The sequence below is a fragment of the Chiloscyllium plagiosum genome, unplaced genomic scaffold (genome assembly GCF_037043375.1).
Source record: "Chiloscyllium plagiosum isolate Xiang-an unplaced genomic scaffold, Cpla_swu_hap1 HiC_scaffold_35, whole genome shotgun sequence".
Lineage (NCBI taxonomy): Eukaryota > Metazoa > Chordata > Chondrichthyes > Orectolobiformes > Hemiscylliidae > Chiloscyllium > Chiloscyllium plagiosum.
Genome location: NW_028270173.1, coordinates 60,717,982 through 60,743,244, shown reverse-complemented (window position 1 = coordinate 60,743,244; position 25,263 = coordinate 60,717,982). Strand labels below are relative to the sequence as shown.

Here is a 25,263-nt window from a genome sequence, read left to right as displayed (position 1 = left end):
GCTGAGTTTTGTTGATGCCACATTCCTGAATGTGAGAAGGCGAGGTGTAATTATCTGGGAGGTGCAGCGTCAGAAAGTTATACAGCATGGAAACAGACCCTTCGGTCCAACCAGTCCATGCCGAACATAATTCCAAACTAAACTAAACTAAACTGGTTGCTGCTGACCCGTATCCCTCCAAATCTTTCCAATTCACGTACCTACCCAAATGTCTTTTAAACATTGTAATTTGACCCACATTCACCACTTCCTCAGGAAGTTCATTCCACATATGGCACCGACCCTCTGGGTAATCCAAGATGGAGGACGAGAAAAATTTCTGGATGTAACTGCTCTTCCTTTCTTGAGGTATTTTAGGTGCTGGAGGTGATTTCCTCGAATTCCAGGAGCAGCAATTACTATTTTATGTGCTGTTGCACTGATTTGGAACTTTGGGAAGGAAAAAGTCAAAACAGCAGCAGTTTTTAAAAGGGAGAAGAACGGACAAAGGAAGCACATGGTGAGGTCATTGCAGGAGAGAGAGAGAGAGAGAGAGAACCTGCACAGTTACTGCCTTTGATGTTTGAATTCGTGTATCGCTGGACATCGCAGCGCATCTGGGAAAATTATCAAACAGTGAAATTCACAAATGATCTTGGAGGAACTGTTAGATGAAGTTCACAGCACAGAATCAGATAAGTTAATCGTTGTTTAAAGTGTGGCCTACAGAGAATCTGCAGTAGGGAGTAGTATAGATTCTTTCTTGATTATATGTTTTTGGAGATATGTCTCTTGATTTAAGCTTAAAATATAAGCCATAACTATTAATTTAACCTGGGGCAATGTTTGTAGAGGAATAAGACGGTGTTATTTTCTGGGTCTGTAGATTGTGAAGGAGCAAACATGGCCTTTAGTATCTGCCATAAATGCTGCTGGCTGCGAAACTTATTAGATTGAATGGATCAGTTGGAGAGACAGTTAGAAGCAATGAGGAATTTGCAACACCAACAGTAAGTGATGGATGGCAATTATAGGAAGGGGGGAAAGTCTCAGATACAGTCACATAGATGGGTTAACTCCAGGAAAGGTAAGAGAGGTAGGCATCTAGTGCAGGAGTCTTTCGTGTATATACCCATTTCAAAAAGGTATGCTGTTTTGGAAAATGTAGGGGGTGATGGATTCTCAGGGGAATGTAGCATGATTAGCCAAGTTTCTGGTATTGAGACTGGCTTGAATGCAACGAGGGGTACGTCGGGTTCCAAGAGATTAATTGTGTTAGGGGATTCTCTAGTTTGAGGTACAGACAGATGTTTCTGTGGTCAGCAGTGAAAAGCAGAATGGTGTGTTGCTTCCCTGGTGCCAGGATCAAGGATGTCTCAGAGAGGGTGCAGAATGTTCTCATGGGGGAGAGGGGCCAGGTCATTGTCCACATTGGAACCAATGACATCGGAAGGGAAAAGGTTGAGATTCTGAAGGGAGATTACAAAGTGTTAGGCAGAAATTCAAAAAGGAGGTCCTCAAGAGTGGTAATATCTGGATTACTCGCGGTGCTACGAGCTAGTGAGGGCAGGAAGAGGACGATAGAGCAGATGAATGCATGGCTGAGGAGCTGGTATATGGGGGAAGGATTCACATTTTTGGATCATTGGAATCTCTTTTGGGATAGAAGTGACTTGTACAAGAAGGACATATTGCACCTAAATTGGAAGGGGACTAATATACTGGCAGGGAGATTTGCTAGAGCTGCTCAGGAGGATTTAAACTAATAAGGTGGGGGGCGGGGGGGAGGGAAGGTGGAGAAGACCCAGGGAGATAGTGAGGAAGGAGATCAATCAGAGACTGGTACAGTTGAGAATATAAGGGAGTCAAACAGTCACGGCAGGCAGGGACAAAGTAGGACTAATAAATTAAATTGCATTTATTTCAATGCAAGGGGCCTAACGGGGAAGGCAGATGAACTCAGGGCATGGTTAGGAACATGGGACTGGGATATCATAGCAATTACAGAAACATGGCTCAAGGATGAACAGGACTGCAGCTTAATGCTCCAGGATACAAATGGTATAGGAAGGGAAAGGGAGCAAGAGAGGAGGGGGAGTGGCATTTTTGATAAGGGATAGCATTACAGCTGTGCTGAGAGAAGATATTCCTGGAAATACATCCAGGGAAGTTATTTGGGTGGAACTGAGAAATAAGAAACGGATGATAACCTGTTTGGGATTGTATTATAGACCCCGCAATAGTCAGACGGAAATTGAGAACTAAAATTGTAAGGAGATCTCCATTATCTGTAAGAGAAATAGGGTGGTTATGGTAGGAGATTTTAACTTTCTGAACATTGACTGGGACTGCCATTGTGTTAAGGGTTTAGATGTAGAGGAATTTCTTAAGTGTGTACAAGAAAATTTTCTGATTCAGTATGTGGATGTACCTCCTAGAGAAGGTGCAAAACCTGACTTACTCTTGGGAAATAAGGCAGGGCAGGTGACTGAGATGTCAGTGGGACAGCATTTTGAGGCTCGCGACCATAATTCTATTAGATTTAAAATAATGATGGAAAAGGATAGACCAGATTTAAACATTGAAGTTCTAAATTGGAGAAAAGTCAATTTTGACGGTATTAGGCAAGAACTTTCGAAAGCTGATTGGGGGCAGATGTTAGACAATAGATTAGATTACTTACAGGGTGGAAACAGGCCCTTCGGCCCAACAAGTCCACACTGACCCGCCGAAGCGCAACCCACCCATACCCCTACCCCTACATTTACCCCTTTAACCTAACACTATGGGCAATTTAGCGTGGCCAATTCACCTGACCCTGCACATCTTTGTGACTGTGGGAGGAAACCGGAGCACCCGGAGGAAACCCACGCAGACACGGGGAGAACGTGCAAACTCCACACAGTCAGTCGCCTGAGTCGGGAATTGAACCCGGGTCTCTGGCGCTGTGAGGCAGCAGTGCTAACCACTGTGCCACCGTGCCGCCCACAATAGGTGCAGGAGTAGGCCATTCTGCCCTTCGAGCCTGCACCACCATTCAATATGATCATGGCTGATCATCCTTAATCAGTATCCTGTTCCTGCCTTATCTCCATAACCCTTGATTCCACTATCCTTGAGAGCTCTATCCAACTCTTTCTTAAATGAATCCAGAGACTGGGCCTCCACTGCCCTCTGGGGCAGAGCATTCCACACAGTCACCACTCTCTGGGTGAAGAAGTTTCTCCTCATCTCTCCTAAATGGTCTACCCCGTATTTTTAAGCTGTGTCCTCTGGTTCGGCACTCACCCATCAGCGGAAACATGTTTCCTGCCTCCAGAGTGTCCAGTCCTTTAATAATCTTATATGTCTCAGTCAGATCCCCTCTCGGTCTTCTAAACTCAAGGGTATACAAGCCCAGTCGCTCCAGTCTTTCAGCGTAAGGTAGTCCTGCCATTCCAGGAATTGATCTCCTGAAGCTACGCTGCACTCCCTCAATAGCCAGAATGTCTTTCCTCAAATTTGGAGACCAGAACTGCACACAGTACTCCAGGTGTGGTCTCACCAAGGCCCTGTACAGCTGCAAAAGAACCTCTTTGCTTCCATACTCAATCCCTCTTGTTATGAAGGCCAGCATGCTATTAGCCTTCTTCACTACCTGCTGTACCTGCATGCTTACCTTCATTGACTGGTGTACAAGAACACCCAGATCTCTTTGTACTGCCCCTTTACCTAAATTGATTCCATTGAGGTAGTAATCTGCCTGCCTGTTCTTGCCACCAAAGTGGATAACCATACATTTATCCACATTAAACTGCATCTGCCATGCATCTGACCACTCACCAAACGTGCCTAGGTCACCTTGTAATCTCCTTACATCCTCCTCACATTTCACCCTGCCACCCAGCTTTGTATCATCAGCAAATTTGCTAATGTTATTACTGATACCATCTTCTATATCATTAACATATATTGTAAAAAGCTGCGGTCCCAGCATGGATCCCTGCGGTACCCCACTGGTCACTGCCTGCCATTCCAAAATGGAGCTGTTTATCACTACTCTTTGTTTCCTATCAACCAACCAACTTTCAATCCAAGTTAGGACTTTGCCCCCAATATCATGCGCCCTAATTTTGCTCACTAACCTCCTATCAAAAGCTTTCTGAAAGTCCAGGTACACTACATCTACTGGATCTCCCTCGTCCATCTTCAGAGTTACATCCTCAAAAAATTCCAGAAGATTAGTCAAGCATGATTTCCCCTTCATAAATCCATGCTGACTGTGACCTATCCTGTTACTACTATCCAGATGTGTCATAATTTCATCCTTTCTAATAGACTCCAGCATCTTTCCCACCACTGAGGTCAGACTAACTGGTCTATAATTTCTTGCTTTCTCTCTCCTATCTTTCTTAAAAAGTGGTACAACATTAGCCACCCTCCAATCCGCAGGAACTGATCCCGAATCTATCGAACTCTGGAAAATAATCACCAGTGCATCCATGATTTCTCAAGCCACCTCCTTCAGTACCCTGGAATGTAGACCATCAGGGCCCGGGGACTTCTCAACCTTCAGACCTAACAGTCTCTCCAACACCAATTCCTGGTAAATATAAATTCCCTTCAGTTCAGGTCCTTCAGCCACTGTTACCTCAGGGAGATTGCTTGTGTCTTCCCCAGTGAACACAAATCTGAAGTACCAATTCAATTCTTCTGCCATTTCTTTGTTCCCTGTAATATATTCCCCTGTTTCTGTCTTCAAGGGCCCAATTTTAGTCTTAACCATTTTTTTGCCTTTCACATACCTAAAACAGCTTTTACTATCCTCCTTTATATTTTTGGCCAGTTTACCTTCATACCTCATTTTTTCTCTGCGTATTTCCTTCTTAGTAATCCAGGTAAAGGGTTTATTGGTCAGGTAAAGGGTTCGCAGGTAAAGGGACGGCTGGAAAATGGGAAACCCTCAGAAATGAGATGACGAGAATCCAGATAAAGTATATTCCTGTCAGGGTGAAAGGAAAGGCTGATAGGTATAGAGAATGCTGGATGACTAAAGAAATTGAGGGTTTGTTTAAGAAAAAGAAGGAAGCATATGAAAGGTATAGACAGGATATATCGAGTGAATCCTTAGAAGGGTGTAAAGGAAGTAGGAGTATACTTAAGAGGGAAATCAGGAGGGCAAAAAGGGGACATGGGATAATTTGGCAAATACAATTAAGGAGAATCCAAAGAGTTTTTACAAATACATGAAGGACAAAAGGGTAACTAGGGAGAGAATAGGGCCCCTCAAAGATCAGCATCTAATGTGTGGAGCCACAGAAAATGGGGGGGATACTAAATGAATATTTTACATCAGTATTTACTGTGGAAAAGGATATGGAAGATATAGACTGTAGGGAAATAGATGGTGACATCTTGCAACATGTCCAGATTACAGAGGAGTAAGTGTTAGATATCTTGAAATGCATTAAAATGGATAAATCCCCAGGACCTGATCAGGTGTATCCTAGAATTCTGTGGGAAGCTAGAGAAGTGATTGCTGGGCCTCTTGCTGAGATATTTGTATCATCGATATTCACAGGTGAGGTGCCAGAAGACTGGAGGTTGGCAAACCTGGTGCCACTGTTTACGCAGGGTGTTAAGGACAAGCCAGGGAACTATAGACCAGTAAGCCTGATGTCGGTGGTGGACAAGTTGTTGGAGGGAATCCTGAGGGACAGGATTTACATGTATTTGGAAAAGCAAGGACTGATTAGGGATAGTCAACATGGTTTTGTGTGTGGGAAATCATGTCTCACAAACTTGATTATTTTTTTTTGAGGAAGTAACAAAGAGGATTGATGAGAGCAGAGCGGTAGGTGTGATCTATATGGACTTCAGTAAGGCATTTGACAAGATTCCCTATGGGAGACTGATTAACAAGGTTAGATCTCATGGAATATAGGGAGAACTAGCCATTTGGACACAGAACTGGCTCAAAGGTAGAAGACAGAGGGTGGTGGTGGAGGGTTGCTTTTCAGACTGGAGGCCTGTGACCAGTGGAGTGCCACACGGATCGATGCTGGGTCCTCTACGTTTTGTCATTTACATGATTTGGATGCGAGCATAAGAGGTACAGTTAGTACGTTTGTAGATGACAGCAAAATTGGAGATGTAGTGGACAGCGAAGAGGGTTACCTCAGATTACAACAGGATCTGGACCAGATGGGCCAATGGGCTGAGAAGCAGCAGATGGAGTTTAATTCAAATAAATGCGAGGTGCTGCATTTTGGGAAAGCAAATCTTAGCAGGACTTGTACACTTAATGGTAAGGTCCTAGAGAGTGTTGCTGAACAAAGAGACCTTGGAGTGCAGGTTCATAGCTCCTTGAAAGAGGAGTCGCAGGTAGATAGGATAGTGAAGAAGGCATTTGGTATGCTCTCCTTTATTGGTCAGAGTATTGAGTACAGGAGTTGGGAGGTCATGTTGCGGCTGTACAGGACATTGGTTAGGCCACTGTTGGAATATTGCGTGCAGTTCTGGTCTCCTTCCTATCGGAAAGATGTTGTGAAACTTGAAAGGGTTCAGAAAAGATTTACAAGGATGTTGCCAGGGTTGCAGAATTTGAGCTACAGGGAGAGGCTGAACAGGTTGGGGCTGTTTTCCCTAGAGCGGCGGAGGCTGAGGGGTGACCTTATAGAGGTTTACAAAATTATGAGGGGCATGGATAGGGTAAATAGGCAAAGTCGTTTCCCTGGGGTCGGGGTGTCCAGAACTACAGGGCGTAGGTTTAGCGTGAGAGGGGAAAGATATAAAAGAGATCTCAGGGGCAACATTTTCACACAGAGGGTGGTACGGGTATGGAATGCGCTCTCAGAGGAAGTGGTGGAGCAACATTTAAGAGGCATTTGAATGGGTATATGAATAGGAAGGATTTGGAGAGATATGGGCCGGGTGCTGGCAGGTGGGACTAGATTGGGTTGGGATATCTGGTCGGTGTGGACAGGTTGGACCAAAGGGTCTGCTTCCATGCTGTACATCTCTATGACTTTATATGAACCACCCTTTTTCTAAAAAATTTACACCTCATCTTTTTAAATCAGTCTTCTCGCACCTTAATAATGTGCTCCCTCACCTTGAAATCCCCCATCTTAGGGAAAATTAACTTTGTGTATACCTCTCATTATTTTTATCAACTTCTGTCAGGTTGCCTCTCAATCTCCTATGCTCCAGTGAAGAGACTCAGCCTATCCAGCCTTTCTGTGTAAGCCAAGCTTTCCATATCCAGTAACGTCCTGGTAAGTCTCTTCTAAACCCCCTCCAGCTTAATAATATCCTTCCTACAACTGGGCAACCAGCACTGGACACAGTATTCCTGATGAGGCTTCACCACAGGATTTTTACTGATTTCCTATTGTTGAGTTCTGTGTCTGTTTGGAGCTGGTTTGTATCCTGTGGACCATTTGATTGATAAATTATTTATAGAATGGAGGCAATCCTTTCCTGGGTCCTGGTGATCAGCACGGTCTGCATCTCCCATCGCTTACCACCACCCCCCCCCCCGCACCCAATCATATATTCATATATATATATAAATACACACACAAAACACCTTAACTGGTCTTCCCATTTAAGTACAGTGACAACAAGAGCAGGTCAGCAGCTAGGAATCCTGTGGTGAGTAGCTAACCTGAGACCCCAAAGTTTGTCCACCATCTATAAGGTACAAGTCAGGAATGTGATGGAATACTTTCCGCCTGACTGGATGACTGCAACTCTGAAAACACTTGGGAAACTTGACACTGTTCAGGACAAAGCTGCCCACTTGATTGGCACCCCATCCACCACCTTCAACATTCATTCCACCAGTGAGGGACACTTGCAGCAGTGTATAACGCTCTCAATTATAAGCGGAGCCCATGTCCTAGTGGTATTATCGCTAGACTATTAATCCATAAATTCAGCTAATGTTCTGGAGTCCTTGGTTTGAAGCCCACCATGGCAGATGGTGTAATTTGAATTCAATAAAAGAATTTGGAATTAAGAATTCATTGATCATCATAAAACCATTGTTGATGTAAGCAAAAATTCATTTGGTTTTTGGGAAGGGAATCTGTCATCCTTACATGGTCTGGTTTACATGTAACTCCAGACCCAGAGCAATGTGGTTGGCTTTTAACTGCCCTCAGGGCAATTAGGGATGTGCAATCAATGCTGGCCTAGCCTGAGGCGCTCACATGCCATGAATGAATTTAAAAATATCAGCTTGGCCAACCTCCTCGCTAGGTGGGCCTTATTACAATTTTTCACTTAGTTGGAAGGTGTATGCAAACTTTAGAAAGGCAAGGTTTGCCATGAATGTGAACCTGTATTTCAGGGGGTGGGAAGTGGTTGGAGGCTGGGGAGAAACAATTCCAATCCATTAAATTGATCATTTCCATGAATAATTATTAAAAATGACATTTCAAAACTTCTAGCCAGCACAACAAACTTGCTGTCTGGTTAAGAAGCAAAGCTACGGAGTGGCCAGGTCTCAAATCCTGGTCACCAGGCAAGGGAGGAGGAGAGACCTACCCAACTATGATCCTACCTATACCATCTCACTCCCTACCCATACCTTGCCTCTATATCACAAACATCCCAGGATCAACTCTACTCCCCCTCACACATGACCTGACTCTTGCTCTCCATGCCCCCTCCCCTGAATTTCACTGTCCTCCTCTTTGAAAGCCTCCCTGCCCCATTCCACATAACCACCTCCCCATAGCATAGCAACAATTCACAACCTTTCCGACAGCACCTTCTAAACCTGAAACCTTTATCATTGAAAGGACAAGAGCATCAGATACATGGGAACATCATCTCTGCAAATTTCCTTCCAAACTATGCACTAACCTGACTTGAGACTACTTCACTGTTCTGTCACTGTTGCTGGCAATCAATCAACCGAAGCAGTTCAAGAAGGCTTCTCATGGGCAGTTAAAGATGGGCAATAAATGCTCGGCAGTTAGATCCTCTGAAATTATATTCAAAAAGACACCAAGGAGTTGGACCCTTCAGCTCAGGAGGAGAGGGACTTGGAGGAAATCATGTTTCTCTTCCTGTTTTACAGAAGGATTGCACTGTACTACACCAGAGAATACAGAGAGGATAGACACTGCAGACAGATCCTGACCATCATCCAAGGAACAACTACTCAGCTGTGGAAAGACATCCAATTCCTTCACAGCATTGCTCAACACAGAGAAGGTTGAGCAGTGAAACTATCATCTGGAAATCGGTCAGATCAGAGGAGCTCTGACATATCATCAGATCTGAAACTGGTCAGTGATGTGGAGCCTTTAATCAGAACCAGCCTTTCTGATTCTTCAGCTGTGGGCGATCGATCAGAGTGAGGCTAGGAAGAAGAGGAAGTGGCCCCAATCTTCACTGAGCCTCTTGAACCACTGACTCATTTCGACAAGGTGGAAACTGTTCATGTGTGAAGTGTGTAAGGAGGATTCCACAGGCTCACAAGCTCTAGCACAAAAGTTGCATCACTAAACAACCACCTGGGGGAAAAACCATTCGAGTGTGAGATGTGTGACCAGGGTTTCATGCAGTCATCGATGCTCACAAAACACCAAAATATCCATACTAGGGAGAAGCCATTCATTTGTGGAGTGTGCAATAAATCATTCTCTCGGTCATCACACCTTCGCAATCACCGATATGTTCATACAGGGGAGAAACCATTTAAATGTGAAGTTTGTGATAAAGCTTTTGCAACATCTACGACCCTCCTGAATCATCAACGCATTCACACAGGGGAGAAACCCTTCAGCTGTCAGGTTTGTGACAAATCTTTCATCTACTCTTCTGATCTGAAGACACACCAAAGGATCCACACAGGGGAGAAACCTTACAGGTGTGACATATGTGACCAAGCCTTCACACACTCGTTGACTCTTGTGAATCACCGGCGCATTCACACTGGAGAGAAACCATTCAAGTGCAAGTCGTGTGAAAAATCATTCTCGCAGTCATCACACCTCCGCTTGCATTTACGCATTCACACTGGGGAGAAACCATTTGCATGCCAAGTTTGTGACAAATCATTCTCGCAACCATCGCACCTCCGCATCCACCAACGCATCCATACAGGAGAGAAACCATTCATATGCAAAGTGTGTGACAAATCATTCTCGCAATTATCGAACCTCCGACTCCACCAGTCCATGCACACAGGGGAGAAACCATTCACATGTGATGTTTGTGACAAATCATTCTCGAAGTCATCGTGTCTCCTTGACCACCAACGCATTCACACAGGGGACAAGCCATTTATGTGCAAGTTGTGTGACAAATTATTCTCACGATCATCAGCCCTCCTCAACCACCAACGCATTCACACAGGGGACCAACCATTCACGTGTGACGTGTGTAACAAATCATTCTCTGTCTCGTCAACTCTCCGCGTCCATCAACGCATTCACACAGGGGAGAAACCATTCAGGTGTGAAGTGTGTGACAAGTCATTCACCGACTCATCAACTCTCCGTGTACACCGTCGCACTCACACAGGGGAGAAACCATTCACATGCGAAGTGTGTGACAAATCATTCTCGGACTTATCGACCCTTCGTGCACATCGACGTGTTCATACCGGGGATAAACCATTTATGTGTGTTGTGTGCAAGAAATCATTCTCACAGTCGTCAAACCTTAGGAGACACCAGCGTTTACATACAGGGGAGAAACCATTCAGACGTGAGATTTCTAATTAGGCTTTTACTGACGATGCTTTTGTGAGACACCAAAGAATTCATGAAGGGTGAAGTCCTTTGAATGAGAGGTATATGACAAACCCTTCACATGATTATTGAGCCTGGAAGTCCTTCACTGGAGTGTTGGTCCACACTGGAGATAAAGTCTTCAGGTGTGATATTTCAACAAAATGTTTGGGACATCATTGAACCTCCTGATATAGCAGACGATTCACACTTTGAAGAACAGGATGTGAGAAATGTTACAAATCTTTCTTGCATTTAACAAACCTCTGCGCACACCAACACATTCACCCAGGGGAGAAACTAATCAACTGAGGTGTGAGACAAAGCCTAGATAGATTTAAACAGCCATCTGCAGTAGCAGGGGAGGGGCCCATCCATCGTGTATGCGATTTGCAATAAAACTTCTGTGACAGTTTCTTCCTGTGTAGACACCTGTTTTCTGTGTGTGGTATGTTTAAACAGAAGCGGAGGGCGACCAGGTGTGCGTCGGCTACATGGCCCTGCACTTTATATGCAATAGTGCTCTTGATAAACCAGAAGATGCAAAACATTGGAATCAAGCAGCATTATCCCAGAGTTGTCATAGATGTGAATACGCTCAACTGAACCCTTCAAAGTTCCCAACTTACCTGACTGACAAATGCAGGTACAAAGAACTCATCAGATTTCTATCCAAAAGAAGAAAACAGCTATTCATTGCAAATCAATTTTTTTTAACTGAAGGCAGAAAAGAAACATGAATGACTAAATACACCTCCCTATAACTTCAATTTTACCCCTTTGCAAAATTCCCATAAGACACACAAACAGGTGCACAAAGTGCTAAGATAAAATACAAATAATAAAGATGGGAGACACAAAATGTCACTGAAACACAGTTCTGGCACCAATTTGGATTGCAGGCACTCATTCGATATTTTCTTTCGACTCTTCGGTGATGACATGAGGTTGTGGACACACAGATTGTCACTGCCCCTTTTCCTTTCACAAAGGGAATTTGCAATGTCCTTTTACTTCTGCACTCACAGAACAGAGGCCAAGAAAAATATTTTTTTCCTCCACAGACTAAATGTTCTAGCTGTACTCTCCAAACACAAAGCTATACCCACTGGCCAGGAGCTAGTCAACAAATTGTTACTGTGCTGAGTACTGCTGATCACACACAACTAATCTTTGTTCAAAGAACTGATTAAAAGTCTGTCACAGGGACTCGAACCTACACAGCAAGGTGTCTATCACTACTGGACAAGGGCCACATTGTGGATAAACATTTCTATGTTCAAAATTGCAACAATCCATTGTTTTAATGTATCTTTTTTTACTATGTTTAACTCTACTATCCAAAAACAAACAGAAGTATTCCTTGTAATGTTGAACAGGGTTGAGGTGAGCATTGGCCAGACCCCTCACGCACTTCTCCCTTGTACAAGGTATACTCAAAATTGTCTGTTGTGAAGAATGTTTCAATAACTGTCCTGATACAGGTTGGAAGCACGCTTTAAGTGCAAGTATGTGACAATGTGAAACATGTTAAAGTCCCTGGTATGAGCTGGAATGGACACTGTTCTGACATGCATAAATCTTGTGGAATAACCCACTCTTCCCAGGAAATCTTCATCCCTCCCTGCTGCTAATCTCCTCAAGCCCTCAGTCCTATACTGGAGTGTTAAACAGCAGTTGTTGTGCTCAAGTCCTGGAGTAGGACTTGAACCCCCAACCCTCCATTGCAGAGAGCAAAGCTATGTGTTCAAGTCCCTAACTCTAGATGAATTCGTCTATGAACGTGGATTAAAGTTGTCGGGCCAGGAATTGAATGCCTGAGGCTGTAGACTCGCAGTACTACCCCACCACAGTTTAATGAGAAACAATCGTATTATAAATTGAATGAAGAAATTATCTTGTAAATGATAATATTTTGCATTGATCACGAAGCCAATCAGATCACTCTTCAATAAAACTCTTCCAATTGGTCACAAAAGGTGTACAGTGTTTGCTTTAATAAAACTCCTTGACAAATATTCAGCAACACACTGCACAGATTGAACCACAAATCTTACAGTACAGAAGGAGACCTTTCACCCCATTGCATCTGAACCTGTTCTGTTACCTGTATCAATCTCCTATCTTTCCCCATATTCATCCACACGATTTCTATACATATAATCATCCAATGAGGTATAGTTAGTAAGTTTGCAGATGACACCAAAATTGGAGGTGTAGTGGACAGTGAAGAAGGTTACCTCAGATTACAACGGAATCTTGATCAGATGGGCCAATGGACTGAGAAGTGGCAGATGGAGTTTAATTCAGATAAATGTGAGGTGCTGCATTTTGGGAAAGAAAATCTTGGCATGACTTATACACTTCATCTTAAGGTCTTAGGGAGTGCTGCTGAACAAAAAGACCTTGGAGTGTAGATTCATGGATCCTTGAAAGGATAGTGAAGAAGGTGTTTGGTATGCTTTTCTTTATTGGTCAGAGAGAGTACAGGAGTTGGGAGGTCATGTTGCGGCTGTACAGGACATTGGTTAGGCCACTGTTGGAATATTGCATGCAATTCTGGTCTCCTTCCTTTCGGAAAGATGTTGTGAAACTTGAAACGGTTCAGGAAACATTTACAAGGATGTTGCCAGGGTTGGAGAATTTGAGCTATGGAGAGAGGTTGAATAGGCTGGGGCTGTTTCTCCTGGAGCGTCAGAGGCTGAGGGGTGACTTTATAGAGGTTTATAAAATCATGAGGGGCATAAATAGATGAAGTATTTTCCCTGGGGTGGGTGAGTCCAGACTGGAGGGTATGATTTTAGGGTGGGAGGGGAAAGATATAAAAGAGACCGAAAGGGCAATGTTTTCATGCAGTGGTACATGTATGGAACGAGCTGCCAGAGGAGGTGGCTAGGACAATTACAACATTTAAAAGGCATTTGGATGGGTATATGAATAGGAAGAGTTTGGAGGGATATGGGCTGGGTGCTGGCAGGTGGGACTACATTGGGTCGGGATATCTGGTCAGCATGGACAAGTTGGACGAAAGGGTCTGTTTCCGTACTGTACATCTCTATGACTCCATGACTAAGTGAAATGGATAATGGGGCTCTGTAGATGTAATATATCTGGACTTTCAGAAGACATTTGATAAGGTGCCACAGAGAAGGTTGATATGCAAGGTGAGGTCACATGAGATGCAAGGTCATATTTTACTTTGGATAGAGAATTGACTAACCAACAAAAAGCAGAGTTGGGATAAATGGGTCTTTTTCTGTGGGAAGAGTCTTCAATTATGTTGGCTATTTTCCTGAAGCAGCAGAGGGGGAAGGCCAAGGAAAACCTATACAATTCTAAAAGGACTAGACAAAGTAAACTCAGGAAGAATGTCTCCACTGACTGTGGAGTCCAGAACCAGAGGTCATAGTCTAAGTTACAGAGTAGGCCATTTCAGACAGGGATAAGGAGAAATGTCTTCACTGGTGAATTGTGAGCCTGTGGAATTCTCTGCTCCAGAAAGTTATTGGGGTCAAAATATTGAATGTTTTCAAGAAGAAGCTAGATTGGGCAAAAGGGATCAAGGGATACAGAGAGAAAGCGGTACAAGGTACTGAGTAGGATGATAAGCTATGATCAGGTTGAATTGTGCAGCAGGCCTGAAGGGATCAACTGCAGCTGCTATTTACAACATTTCTACGATAGTGAATCAGGACATTCCGAGAGAGGTGAAGGGAGGTGGAGGGGCACGAGAAGATGTGAATGTTGAGAGTTGGAAATTCGAGCTGAAGAAGAACTGGACCTGTACAGGAGGTGACTGCTAGACAGGGCGGCTGTCAGGTATCAACTCATAGGGTAGATACACAATGAGTCACATCTTACTTTCTGAGTCATTGAGACAACGCACAAGTCTCATAGAACACTAAAGATAATCAGTCTCCTCTCTTGCTTCCTTCTTTGCCACTAATCCTTGTGTGTCTCCACACTCTTTCCTGTGGCCCTCCTTTCTGTGCATGTGCTAACCCCACTACTGCATACTATCACTGCCTTGGATTCCGTGAGACTTCCTCTTTTAATCTGCTGTCAAAAACATCAGAGGCTATACATCCCATGCTGATGTTGTCAGTTTGAAAGCCTCCAAGGATGAAGAATGCTATTCCCACACTGGAAATCTCTGTCAAACATTTACCAGGGGAACTGTGACAGCAGCTGCAATAAGTGAGGTTTTATTCAGATGGGACAATGACAAGTTTAAATCCTCACCTGATATGCTGCTCAAAGTCACCTCCATTTCCCCGGTCAGTTTCCCAAGTTTCAGGAAACTCATGTTGCTCCAGAAATATTTGGATTGACTGTGAGAGACGTCAATCAGAGAGCCCACCCACTCTGCACATTGTCTCCTCTTCCAGAGCTGGTTCACTTCCTATAGGGACTGAAAACCAAGTGAGGAGATGGTGAGTGAAGGAGCAGCTTTTATACAAATTGTATCCCATAATATCCACACCAATCTTCAGGCAGTCTGACTATCCTGTGGGCAGTCAGGGGTGGAAATGTCCCTTATGCTGTGTGAGAAGATCCAGCTGAGAGAGCTGTTTACTCGGTGCTTTGTGCTGAACTGTGTGACTGGAGCTGTGTGTTAGATATTGAGTGTGTTTATTGGAAGCATTTCCCTCTGACTTCCAGGCTGAGTTTTGTTGATAGAGTCACAGAGATGTATAGCATGGAAACAGATCCTTCAGTCCAACCCATCCATGCCGACCAGATATCCCAACCCAATCCAGTCCCACTGCCAGCAGCCGGCCCATATCCCACCAAACTCTTCCTATTCATATACCCATCCAAATGCCTCTTAAATGTTGCAATTGTACCAGCCTCCACCACATTCTCTGGCAGCTCATTCCATACACGTACCACCCTCTGCGTGAAAGAGTTGCTCCTTAGGTCTCTTTTCTATCTTTCCCCTCTCACCCTAAACCTATTCCCTCTAGTTCCGGACTCCCCGATCCCAGGGAAAAGACTTTGCCTATTTATCCTATCCATGCCCCTCATAATTTTGTAAACCTCTATAAGGTCACCCCTCAGCCTCCAACGCTCCAGGGAAAACAGCCCCAGCCTGTTCAGCCTCTCCCTGTAGCTCAGATCCTCCAGCCCTGGCAACATCCTTGTAAATCTTTTCTGAACCCTTTCAAGTTTCACAACATCTTTCCGATAGGAAGGAGACCAGAATTGCACGCAATATTCCAACAGTGGCCTAACCAATGTCCTGTACAGCCGTAACATGACCTCCCAACTCCTGTACTCAATACTCTTACCAATAAAGGAAAGTATACCAAACGCCTTCTTCACTATCCTATCTACCTGCGACTCCATTTTCAAGGAGCTATGAACCTGCACTCCAAGGTCTCTTTGTTCAGCAGCACACCCCAGGACCTTACCATTAAGTATATAAGTCCTGCTAAGATTTTCTTTCCCAAAATGCAGCACCTCGCATTTATCTGAATTAAACTCCATCTGCCAATTCTCAGTCCATTGGCCCATCTGGTCCAGATCTTGTTGTAATCTGAGGTAACCCTCTTCGCTGTCCACTACACCTCCAATTTTAGTGTCATCCGCAAACTTACTAACTGTACCTCTTATGTTCGCATCCAAATCATTTATGTAAATGGCAAAAAGTAGAGGACCCAGCACCGATCCTTGTGGCACTCCACTGGTCACAGGCCTCCAGTCTGAAAAGCAACCCTCCACCACCACCCTCTGTCTTCTACCTTTGAGCCAGTTCTGTGTCCAAATGGCTAGTTCTCCCTATATTCCATGAGATCTAACCTTGCTAATCAGTCTCCCATGGGGAACCTTGTCGAACGCCTTACTGAAGTCCATATAGATCACATCTACTGCTCTGCCCTCATCAATCTTCTCTGTTACTTCTTCAAAAAACTCAATCAAGTTTGTGAGACATGATTTCCCACACACAAAAATCATGTTGACTATCCGGAATCAGACCTTGCTTTTCCAAATACATGTACATCCTGTCCCTCAGGATTCCCTCCAACAACTTGCCCACCACTGAGGTCAGGCTTACTGGTCTATAGTTCCCTGGCTTGTCTTTACTACCTTCTTAAACAGTGGCACCACGTTTACCAACCTCCAGTCTTCTGGCACTTCACCTGTGACTATCAATGATACAAATATCTCAGCAAAAGGCCCAGTAATCACTTCTCTAGCTTCCCACAGAGTTCTCGGGTACACCTGATCAGGTCCTGGGGATGTATCCACTTTTAACCGTTTCAAGACATCCAGCTCTTCCTCCTCTGTAATCTGGACGTTTTGCAAGATGTCACCATCTATTTCCCTGCAGTCTATATCTTCCATATCCTTTTCCGCAGTAAATACTGATTGAAAATATTCATTTAGTATCTCCTCCATTTTCTGTGGCTACACACATCAGATGCTGATATTTGAGGGGCCCTCTTCTCTCCCTAGTTACCCTTTTGTCCTTAATATATTTGTAAAAACCCTTTGGATTCTCCTTAATTCTATTTGCCAAAGCTATCTCATGTCCCCTTTTTGCCCTCCTGATTTCCCTCTTAAGTATACTCCTACTTTCTTTATACTCTTCTAAGGATTCACTCGGTCTATCCTGTCTATACCTGACATATGCTTCCTTCTTTTTCTTAAGCAAACCCTCAATTTCTTTAGTCATCCAGCATTCCTTATGCCTACCAGCCTTCCCTTCACCCTGACAGGAATATACTTTCTCTGGATTCGTGTTATCTCATTTCTGAAGGCTTCCCACTTTCCAGTCGTCCCTTTACCTGCGAACATCTACCTCCAATCAGCTTTTGAAAATTCTTGCCTAATACCGTCAAAATTGGCCTTTCTCCAATTTAAAACTTCAACTTTTAGATCTGGTCCATTCTTTTCCATCACTATTTTAAAACGAATAGAATTATGGTCGCTGGCCCCAAAGTGCCCCCCCACTGACACCTCAGTCACCTGCCCTCCCTTATTTCCCAAGAGTAGGTCAAGTTTTGGACCTTCTGTAGGTACATCCACATACTGAATCAGAAAATTGTCTTGTACACACTTAAGAAATTCCTCTCCATCTAAACCCTTATCACTATGGCAGTCCCAGTCGATGTTTGGAAAGTTAAAATCCCCTACCATAACTACCGTATTATTCTTACAGATAGCTGAGATCTCCTTACAAGTTTGTTTCTCAATTTCCCTCTGACTATTGGGGGGTCTATAATACAATCCCAATAAGGTGATCATCCCTTTCTTATTTCTCAGTTCCACCCAAATAACTTCCCTAAATGTATTTCCGGGTATATCTTCCCTCAGCACAGCTGTAATGCTATCCCTTGTCAAAAATGCCACTCCCCCTCCTCTCTTGCCTCCCTTTCTATCCTGCCTGTAGCATTTGTATCCTGGAACATTAAGCTGCCAGTCCTGCCCATCCGTGAGCCATGTTTCCATAATTGCTATGATATCCCAGTCCCATGTTCCTAACCATGCCCTGAGTTCATCTGCCTTCCCTGTCAGGCCCCTTGCATTGAAATAAATGTAGTTTAATTTATTAGTCCTACCTTATCCCTGCCTGCCCTGACTGTTTGACTCACTTCTGTTCTCAGCTGTACCTGTCTCAGATTGATCTCTTTCCTCACTACCTCCCTGGGTTCCCCCCCCCCCCCCCCCACCTTACTAGTTTAAATCCTCCCAAGTTGTTCTCGCAAATTTCCCTGCCAGTATATTAGTCCCCTTCCAATTTAGGTGCAATCCGTCCTTCTTGTACAGGTCACTTCTACCCCAAAAGAGATTCCAATGATCCAGAAATGTGAATCCTTCTCCCATACACCAGCTCCTCAGCCACGCATTCATCTGCTCTATCCTCCTATTCCTGCCCTCACTGGTTCATAGAACTGGGAGTAATCCGGATCCTACCCTCGAGGATCTCTTTTTTAAATTTCTGCCGAACTCTCTGTAATGTCCCTTCAGAGTTTCAACCTTTTCCCTTCCAATGTGGACAATGACCTCCTGCTGGCCCCTCTCCCCTGTGAGAACATTCTACACCCTCTCTGAGATATCCTTGATCCTGGCACCAGGGAAACAACACACCATTCTGCTTTTTCTCTGCTGGCCACAGAAACGTCTGTCTGTACCTCTGACTACAGAATCCCTTAACACAATTGATCTCTTGGAAGCCGACGTACCCCTCGTTGCATTAGAGCCAGTCTCAATACCAGAAACTTGGCTGTTTGTGCTACATTCCCCTGAGAATCCATCACCCCCTACATTTTCCAAAACAGCATACCTGTTTGAAATGGGTATGTCCACAAAAGACTCCTGTCCTAGGTGCTGACCTCTCTGACCCTTCCTGGAGTTAACCCATCTATGTGACGGTACCTGAGACTTTCCCCCCTTCCTATAACTGCCATCCATCACATACTGTTGGTGTTGCAAATTCCTCATCGCTTCTATCTGTCTCTCCAACCGATCCACTCGATCACATCCAACAGCATTTATGGCAGATATAATCCGCAGTAACCCTTAAACTCTCTTTAAACTGCCACATCTGACAAGAAGTACATATCACTGCAAAGGCCATTTTTGCTCCTTCACAATCTACAGGACCTAGAAAATAACACCATCTTATTCCTCTACAAACACTGCCCCAGGATAAATTAATAGCTATGGCTTACATTTTAAGTTTAATCAAGAGATTTTTCTCCAAAAACAAATAATCGGGCTCATTCCTGAATATAAGTCGTATGACTCATTGGCTTGTTTCTCACTGTAATTCTGTCTATGTAACTTTCCGTGGTTGGATTTGAATTCTCATCTCAGGACTGTTAAACCATGAACATAACAATTTAGCTGCTTACCTACAGGCATGTTTATTGAAGTTATTTTAATGTTTTCTTCATAGATTTTTACCTGAAGGCCTCGGCCTTTCCCAAAAGCCTGGCTTGGATTTGATAATTTTTTCCCAATGCTGTGGCTGAGAGCTGCAATTGGGATGTGCAGTCTGAGTGAGTACAGTGTTTTTAATTTCTGAGAATAAACCAGAACCCTTCAATTAGCTACGCTGAAGCAATTTTTTCCTTAACTTTTAGCCCAATGTGGTGAAACCAAGTGGATGAAATTTCAAAATCTCCATTGAAATAACTTCCGCTGACTGTGTTTAATATGTAAGGCATACAACTGTGGCATGAACTGAGCACATTGTCATGTGATAGCCTTTTAATACACTGCCTGATTATAACTTCCATCGTCCTGACAGCATTTGGGAAGAGAGGCGCTGGAAAGAGAAAACGAAGTCACCATATTGTCTGCTCCTGGTCACTGTCCAGGATCCGTGCTGGAAACAGATGGTATGTGTCTGTCAAGTGAGGAAAAGGAAAGGACTTATGCCTTATTCCCCCACACAGGCAATAGCAGACTGCCACTCACTGTGGAATAGTCTCGAAACTAAGGAGTCAGAAGAATTGCACCATATTACATCAGAGAATAAAGAGATGATAGATACCACAGATAGATCCTGACCATCACCCATGAAACAACTGCAAAACTGTAGAGATACGTTGAGTTCCTTTGAAGCATTGCTCAACACAAAGAAGGTTGGACAGTGGAACCATCATCTGGAAATCGGTCAGGTCAGGGAGCTTTGATGCTCATCAGATCTGAAACTGGTCAGTGGTGTTGAGCCTTCCATCAGTACCAACCTTTCTCAAGGTTCGGCTTGGGTGATCGGTCAGGGTGAGGCTGGGAAGAAGTGTGAGTGGCTCCAAGTGTGGTGAGAGCTTCAGTCATTCATTGAGCCTCATGAACCACTGGCTCACTCCTAAAGGTGAGATACTGTTAAAGTGTGAGGTGTATGCAGAGTGCTCTATGGGCTCATAAAGATCTCCTGAAACACAAGGTGTATCTGTTGTACAGCTACATGGAAAAGGAACATTTCAAGTGTCAAGTGTGTGACTAAGTCTTTGCACAATTAGCAATGATCCAGAAACACCAACACTTTCACACTGCGGAGAAGCTATTCACGTATGAGATGTGTGATAAAGCATTCACACGGTCATCAAGCCTCAAGGTCCATCGGACAGTCCATACAGGGGAGAAACCCTTTAAGTGTATGGTTTGCAGTAAAACCTTTGCGACATCTACAAGGCTGCTAATGCATCGAACGATTCATACAGGGGAGAAGCTGTTCACATGCAATGTGTGCAACAAATCATTCTTAAACTCATCTGACTTTCGTGTGCACCAACATTTTCACACAGGAGAGAAACCATTCTCATGTGAGCTCTGTGACAAATCTTTCTCAGGCTTATCAACCCTCCGTAGACACCAGCGGATTCACACAGGGGAGAAACCATTCATATGTGAGGTGTGCAAAAAATCATTCTCACGGTTAACGAACCTGCAGATCCACCAACGCATTCACACAGGGGAGAAGCCATTCACATGTGAGGTGTGTGACAAAACATTCTCACGCTCAGGAACCCTGCGCAAACATCAACTTATTCACACGGACGAAAAACCCTTCCCATGCGAATTGTGTGACAAATCATTCTTGCAGTTAACCAGCCTCCAGATCCACCAACGCATTCACACTGGGGAGAAACCATTCACATGTGAAGTATGTGACAAGTCGTTCTCAGCCTCATCAACCCTCCTAGTACACAGCCGTATTCACACAGGGGTGAAGCCGTTCACATGTGAGGTGTGTGACAAATCATTCACACGCTCAGGAACACTGAGTAAACATCAATTTATTCACACGGGTGAGAAACCCTTCCCATGCGAATTGTGTGACAAATCATACTTGAAGTTAACCAGTCTCCAGATCCACCAACGCATTCACACTGGGGAGAAACCATTCACATGTGAAGAATGTGACAAGTCGTTCTCAGCCTCATCAACCCTCCTAGTACACAGCCGCATTCACACAGGGGAGAAGCCGTTCACATGTGAGGTGTGTGACAAATCATTCTCACACTCAGGAACTCTGCGCAAACACAGTCGTTCTCAGACTCATCAACCCTCCGCAAACACAGCCGTATTCACACAGGGGAGAAGCCATTCACATGTGAGGAATGTGACCAATCATTCTTGGATTCATCAACCCTCCGCAGGCATCAACACACCCACACAGGGAAGAAACTATTCAGATGTGAGGTTTGCAGTAAAGCTTTTGTAACATCAACAAGTCTTCTAATACATCAGAGGATCCACACAGGGGAAAAACCATTTCGGTGTAAATTGTGTGACAAGTCATTCTTGTGGCCCTCAAACCTCCTTCGACACCAATGCATTCACATGAGGGAGAAACCATTCAGGTGCAAGGTGTGCAACAAAGCCTTCGCACAATCATCGAGCCTCCTGGTCCATCAGATAATTCACACAGGGGAGAAACCCTTCAGGTGTGAGGTGTGCGTTAAATCATTCTCACGGCTATCGAGCCTCCACCGACACCAGCGCATTCATACAGGGGAGAAACCATTCAAGTGTGAGGTGTGTGCCAAATTGTTTTCACAGTCATCGCACATCTGCAAACACCAACGTGTTCACATGGTAGAAACCACTTAAGAGCATGGTGTGGAACAATTCATTCCCCTCTATGTATACCAACGTTCACATAGTGGAAAAAACATACATGTGTGAGGTTTGAGATAAAGCTTTGTGACATCTTTGACACTCCTGAAGGACCAGAGCACTCACTGAGTGGAAAAAAAAAATCAAGTGTGAGCTTTGTCTTTCATCAAATCCTCTGCACTCCTGATACATTAGTGGATTCACAAAAGGGAGAAACCCTTCAAGAGTGAGGTGTACAACAACTCCTTCTGACACTCATCGATTTTCCACACATATCAACACATTCACATGACGGACAAGCTGCTCAAGTGGGATAAATCATTTTCAAAGTTTTGGAACCTCCTGTCCAATGCGGAGATTTGCACAGAGAAAGATTCTTCAGGTGTATTGTTTCTGACAAACCTGTCAGCTCTTTCTTTCACCTCTTGAAGGAACATCCATCCATCCTGGTAACAAACCATTCATGTGTGAAGTGTGTGATAAGGCTTTCGCATCGGCATGTCTTCTGATCCATCAACACGTTCACACAGGGGAGAAGCCCTGTCAGTGAATTCTGTGATACAGTTGTCAGACCTCCTGGAATATCAGTGAACCTACATGGCAGAGTAGCCTTTCCAATGTGACTTGTGGCAAGATTGTTTCACCTCTTCCTTCCCTCTCCAAATGGACTCAGAGCTGGGTCAACTGCTTACTGAGGGCTGTCTGTGTTGTTTCCCCTCCAGTACTCACACAGAGAGAGCTGCCGTTCCAAAGCACTGTCTGTCTCAGCAGGGTCTGTCTCAAACCTCTCCCACCATCAGTCTCATTGATTCAAGAAGGTCATAGTAATCTTTGACCCAATCACCAAATATCACCAAAAGAAGACATCTGTACATATACAAGTTCTTGCTTCTGCAGAAGCCATTGTGTCTTGAGAATGGTAGTAGAACTAGTGAAGAAAGAAATAGAGAGAAAAAGATCAGAGGGAATGTGCAGATGAGAAGTACAGAATGAGATAGAGAGAGGAGTGGAATAGAGACAGACATTGAGGAAGTTTGGAAGTGGTGGGGATGTGGTTTGGGGCAGGACAGAAAGAGAGAGAGAGAGAGAAGCTATGACCAACATTCAAAAATACTCACTTTACACATTTACAGTGTAATTTATTTAATTATGATTTTGCAACTTTTTTTTAATGTTAGTCCATTATTTGGTAAATTATGTTGTGAGTAAAGCTTAATGTAGAGAGGTTTGGGGTAGAGAGAAGAAAACCTGTTCTGGAGTATGTCCAATTTTGTTCTGTCCCCCTTATGATTTTCTTTCAATGTCTCTGCTACAGAAGTGTCTGTCTGAGGATCGGCTTTTTCTGACTGTCTGTGTTAGGGTGACCTTTGATGTGTCGAAGAGGCCTACATTCCAGGAAACTGCTGCTTCCAGACTAGTTTGATTTCTCAAATTTCTTCAAACTTCAGCTCTAAGGAGCCCCTAAAAATAGAAACATGGCCTTTGAGTAAATCTCAAATAGAGACCTCAGTATTTTGACCACGGTTAGGTAGGGAAATAGGGATAGACGTGACAGAGATAGGAAGGGTTTGAGGCCATGGGGCAATTTGTATCTGAGCATCTGGCCCGTTATCTGTGACCAAAGACTCTGGGAGTCTATGTATTGCAAAAGCTGCATGCAGCTTTTCTATTGTCATCCCAATGTTTAAGAAATTAACATTTTGCATGGCCAGTATGGAAAATAAAGAGCATGAAAGCATGGGAAGGGTTAAAGCATGAAGACCACTGGCAATCTGTGGTCTGTGGAAGGCAGGATGGAATAAGAATAGTGGAATGCTCTTACATCAAATTAGCAGAGTAAGGTTAAGGCTGAAAGATCACTATGGCGAGATGAGATAACAGTTAGTAGAGCTAGTTTTCCTGTTAAGTGTTATTATGACAGAATTGGGACCATACATATTTGGGACATGATATTAAAATATCTAATTAATAGTAGAGTCAGCTTGAGACAGGAGACTATTGTAATGGATGGAATAGCTAAATATCTATCATGACAGATTGGTCTGGAATGAAAGACCATTATTGCAAAGAGTTAGTAATAAATATCTAACTGTAACATTAGAATAACATTAAGTAGAATGTACAACTAAAGAGATAATGGGAACTAACATCACTGGTTTATTGTGTGGCTAGAGTGAGGTACTTTGATTAATATAGTTGGACATGCTGATAAGCTAACAGAAACATGATAAAAAAATATTAAAAACCACAGACCCTGAGGTTCGTGGGTATTCGAGAATCTGCTTTCTCGGTGTCACGGTTTTTTGTTTGTAAATAAAAGACCGGCTTCTTGAAGAACTCTCTGCGTCTCCTGCTTCTCTACATTTTCTCCACGGCACCAACCACTTTGAGTGGGCGTCCACAATGACTAAGAGCATTGAGCTCATGAAAGGACCCACAAAATCAATGTGTGACCAAGCCCAGGGTTTACCAGGCCACTCCCATGAAAGTGGAGGAAGCTGCTGGTGGTAATTTCTGTCCTTGTTGGCACTCTCGGCACTGTCCACCAATGCAACTAGGTCTGCATCCAATCCTGGCCACCGGACATGACTTTCTCCAACACTGTGGGCAGCACGGTGGCACAGTGGTTAGCACTGAAGCCTCACAGCGCCAGAGACCTGGGTTCAATTCCCGCCTCAGACAACTGTCTGTGTGGAGTTTGCACATTTTCCCCGTGTCTGCGTGGGTTTCCTCCCACAGTCCAAAAATGTGCAGGTTAGGTGAATTAGCCGTGCTAAATTTCCCATAGTGTTAGGTGAAGGGGTAATGTAGTGGGGTGGGTTGCTCTTTGGAGGTTCAGTGTGGACTTGTTGGGCCGAAGGGCCTGTTTTCACACTAATTAATCTAACCTAATCTTCATTTTGGAAACTCCTGAGTTTAGCCAGTATCTGGCAATGACGTTTGCTCTTGCTCCCCATGATATGTTGTTTTCTACTGTGAT

General features: G+C 44.0%; 2 protein-coding genes and 1 pseudogene across 3 annotated transcripts in view; 2 read left to right on the top strand and 1 right to left on the bottom strand.

The window, feature by feature from the left end:
• The window catches only part of LOC148141033 (uncharacterized), a 56,550-nt gene that overhangs the window by 21,082 nt on the left and 10,205 nt on the right, over positions 1-25,263 (bottom strand). The window lies entirely within an intron of this gene.
• On the top strand, positions 7,143-24,592 carry LOC122541587 (uncharacterized; annotated as a pseudogene). The gene is made up of 3 exons (XR_015752932.1): positions 7,143-7,235; positions 19,615-21,590; positions 21,692-24,592. The product of XR_015752932.1 is annotated as an uncharacterized LOC122541587 (transcript).
• LOC122541604 (uncharacterized) lies at positions 7,151-12,687 on the top strand. The gene is made up of 2 exons (XM_043678472.2): positions 7,151-7,235; positions 9,050-12,687. The coding sequence occupies exon 2, from the start codon at positions 9,516-9,518 to the stop codon at positions 10,701-10,703; it is 1,188 nt and encodes a 395-aa protein (XP_043534407.1). The 5' UTR covers positions 7,151-7,235; positions 9,050-9,515; the 3' UTR covers positions 10,704-12,687.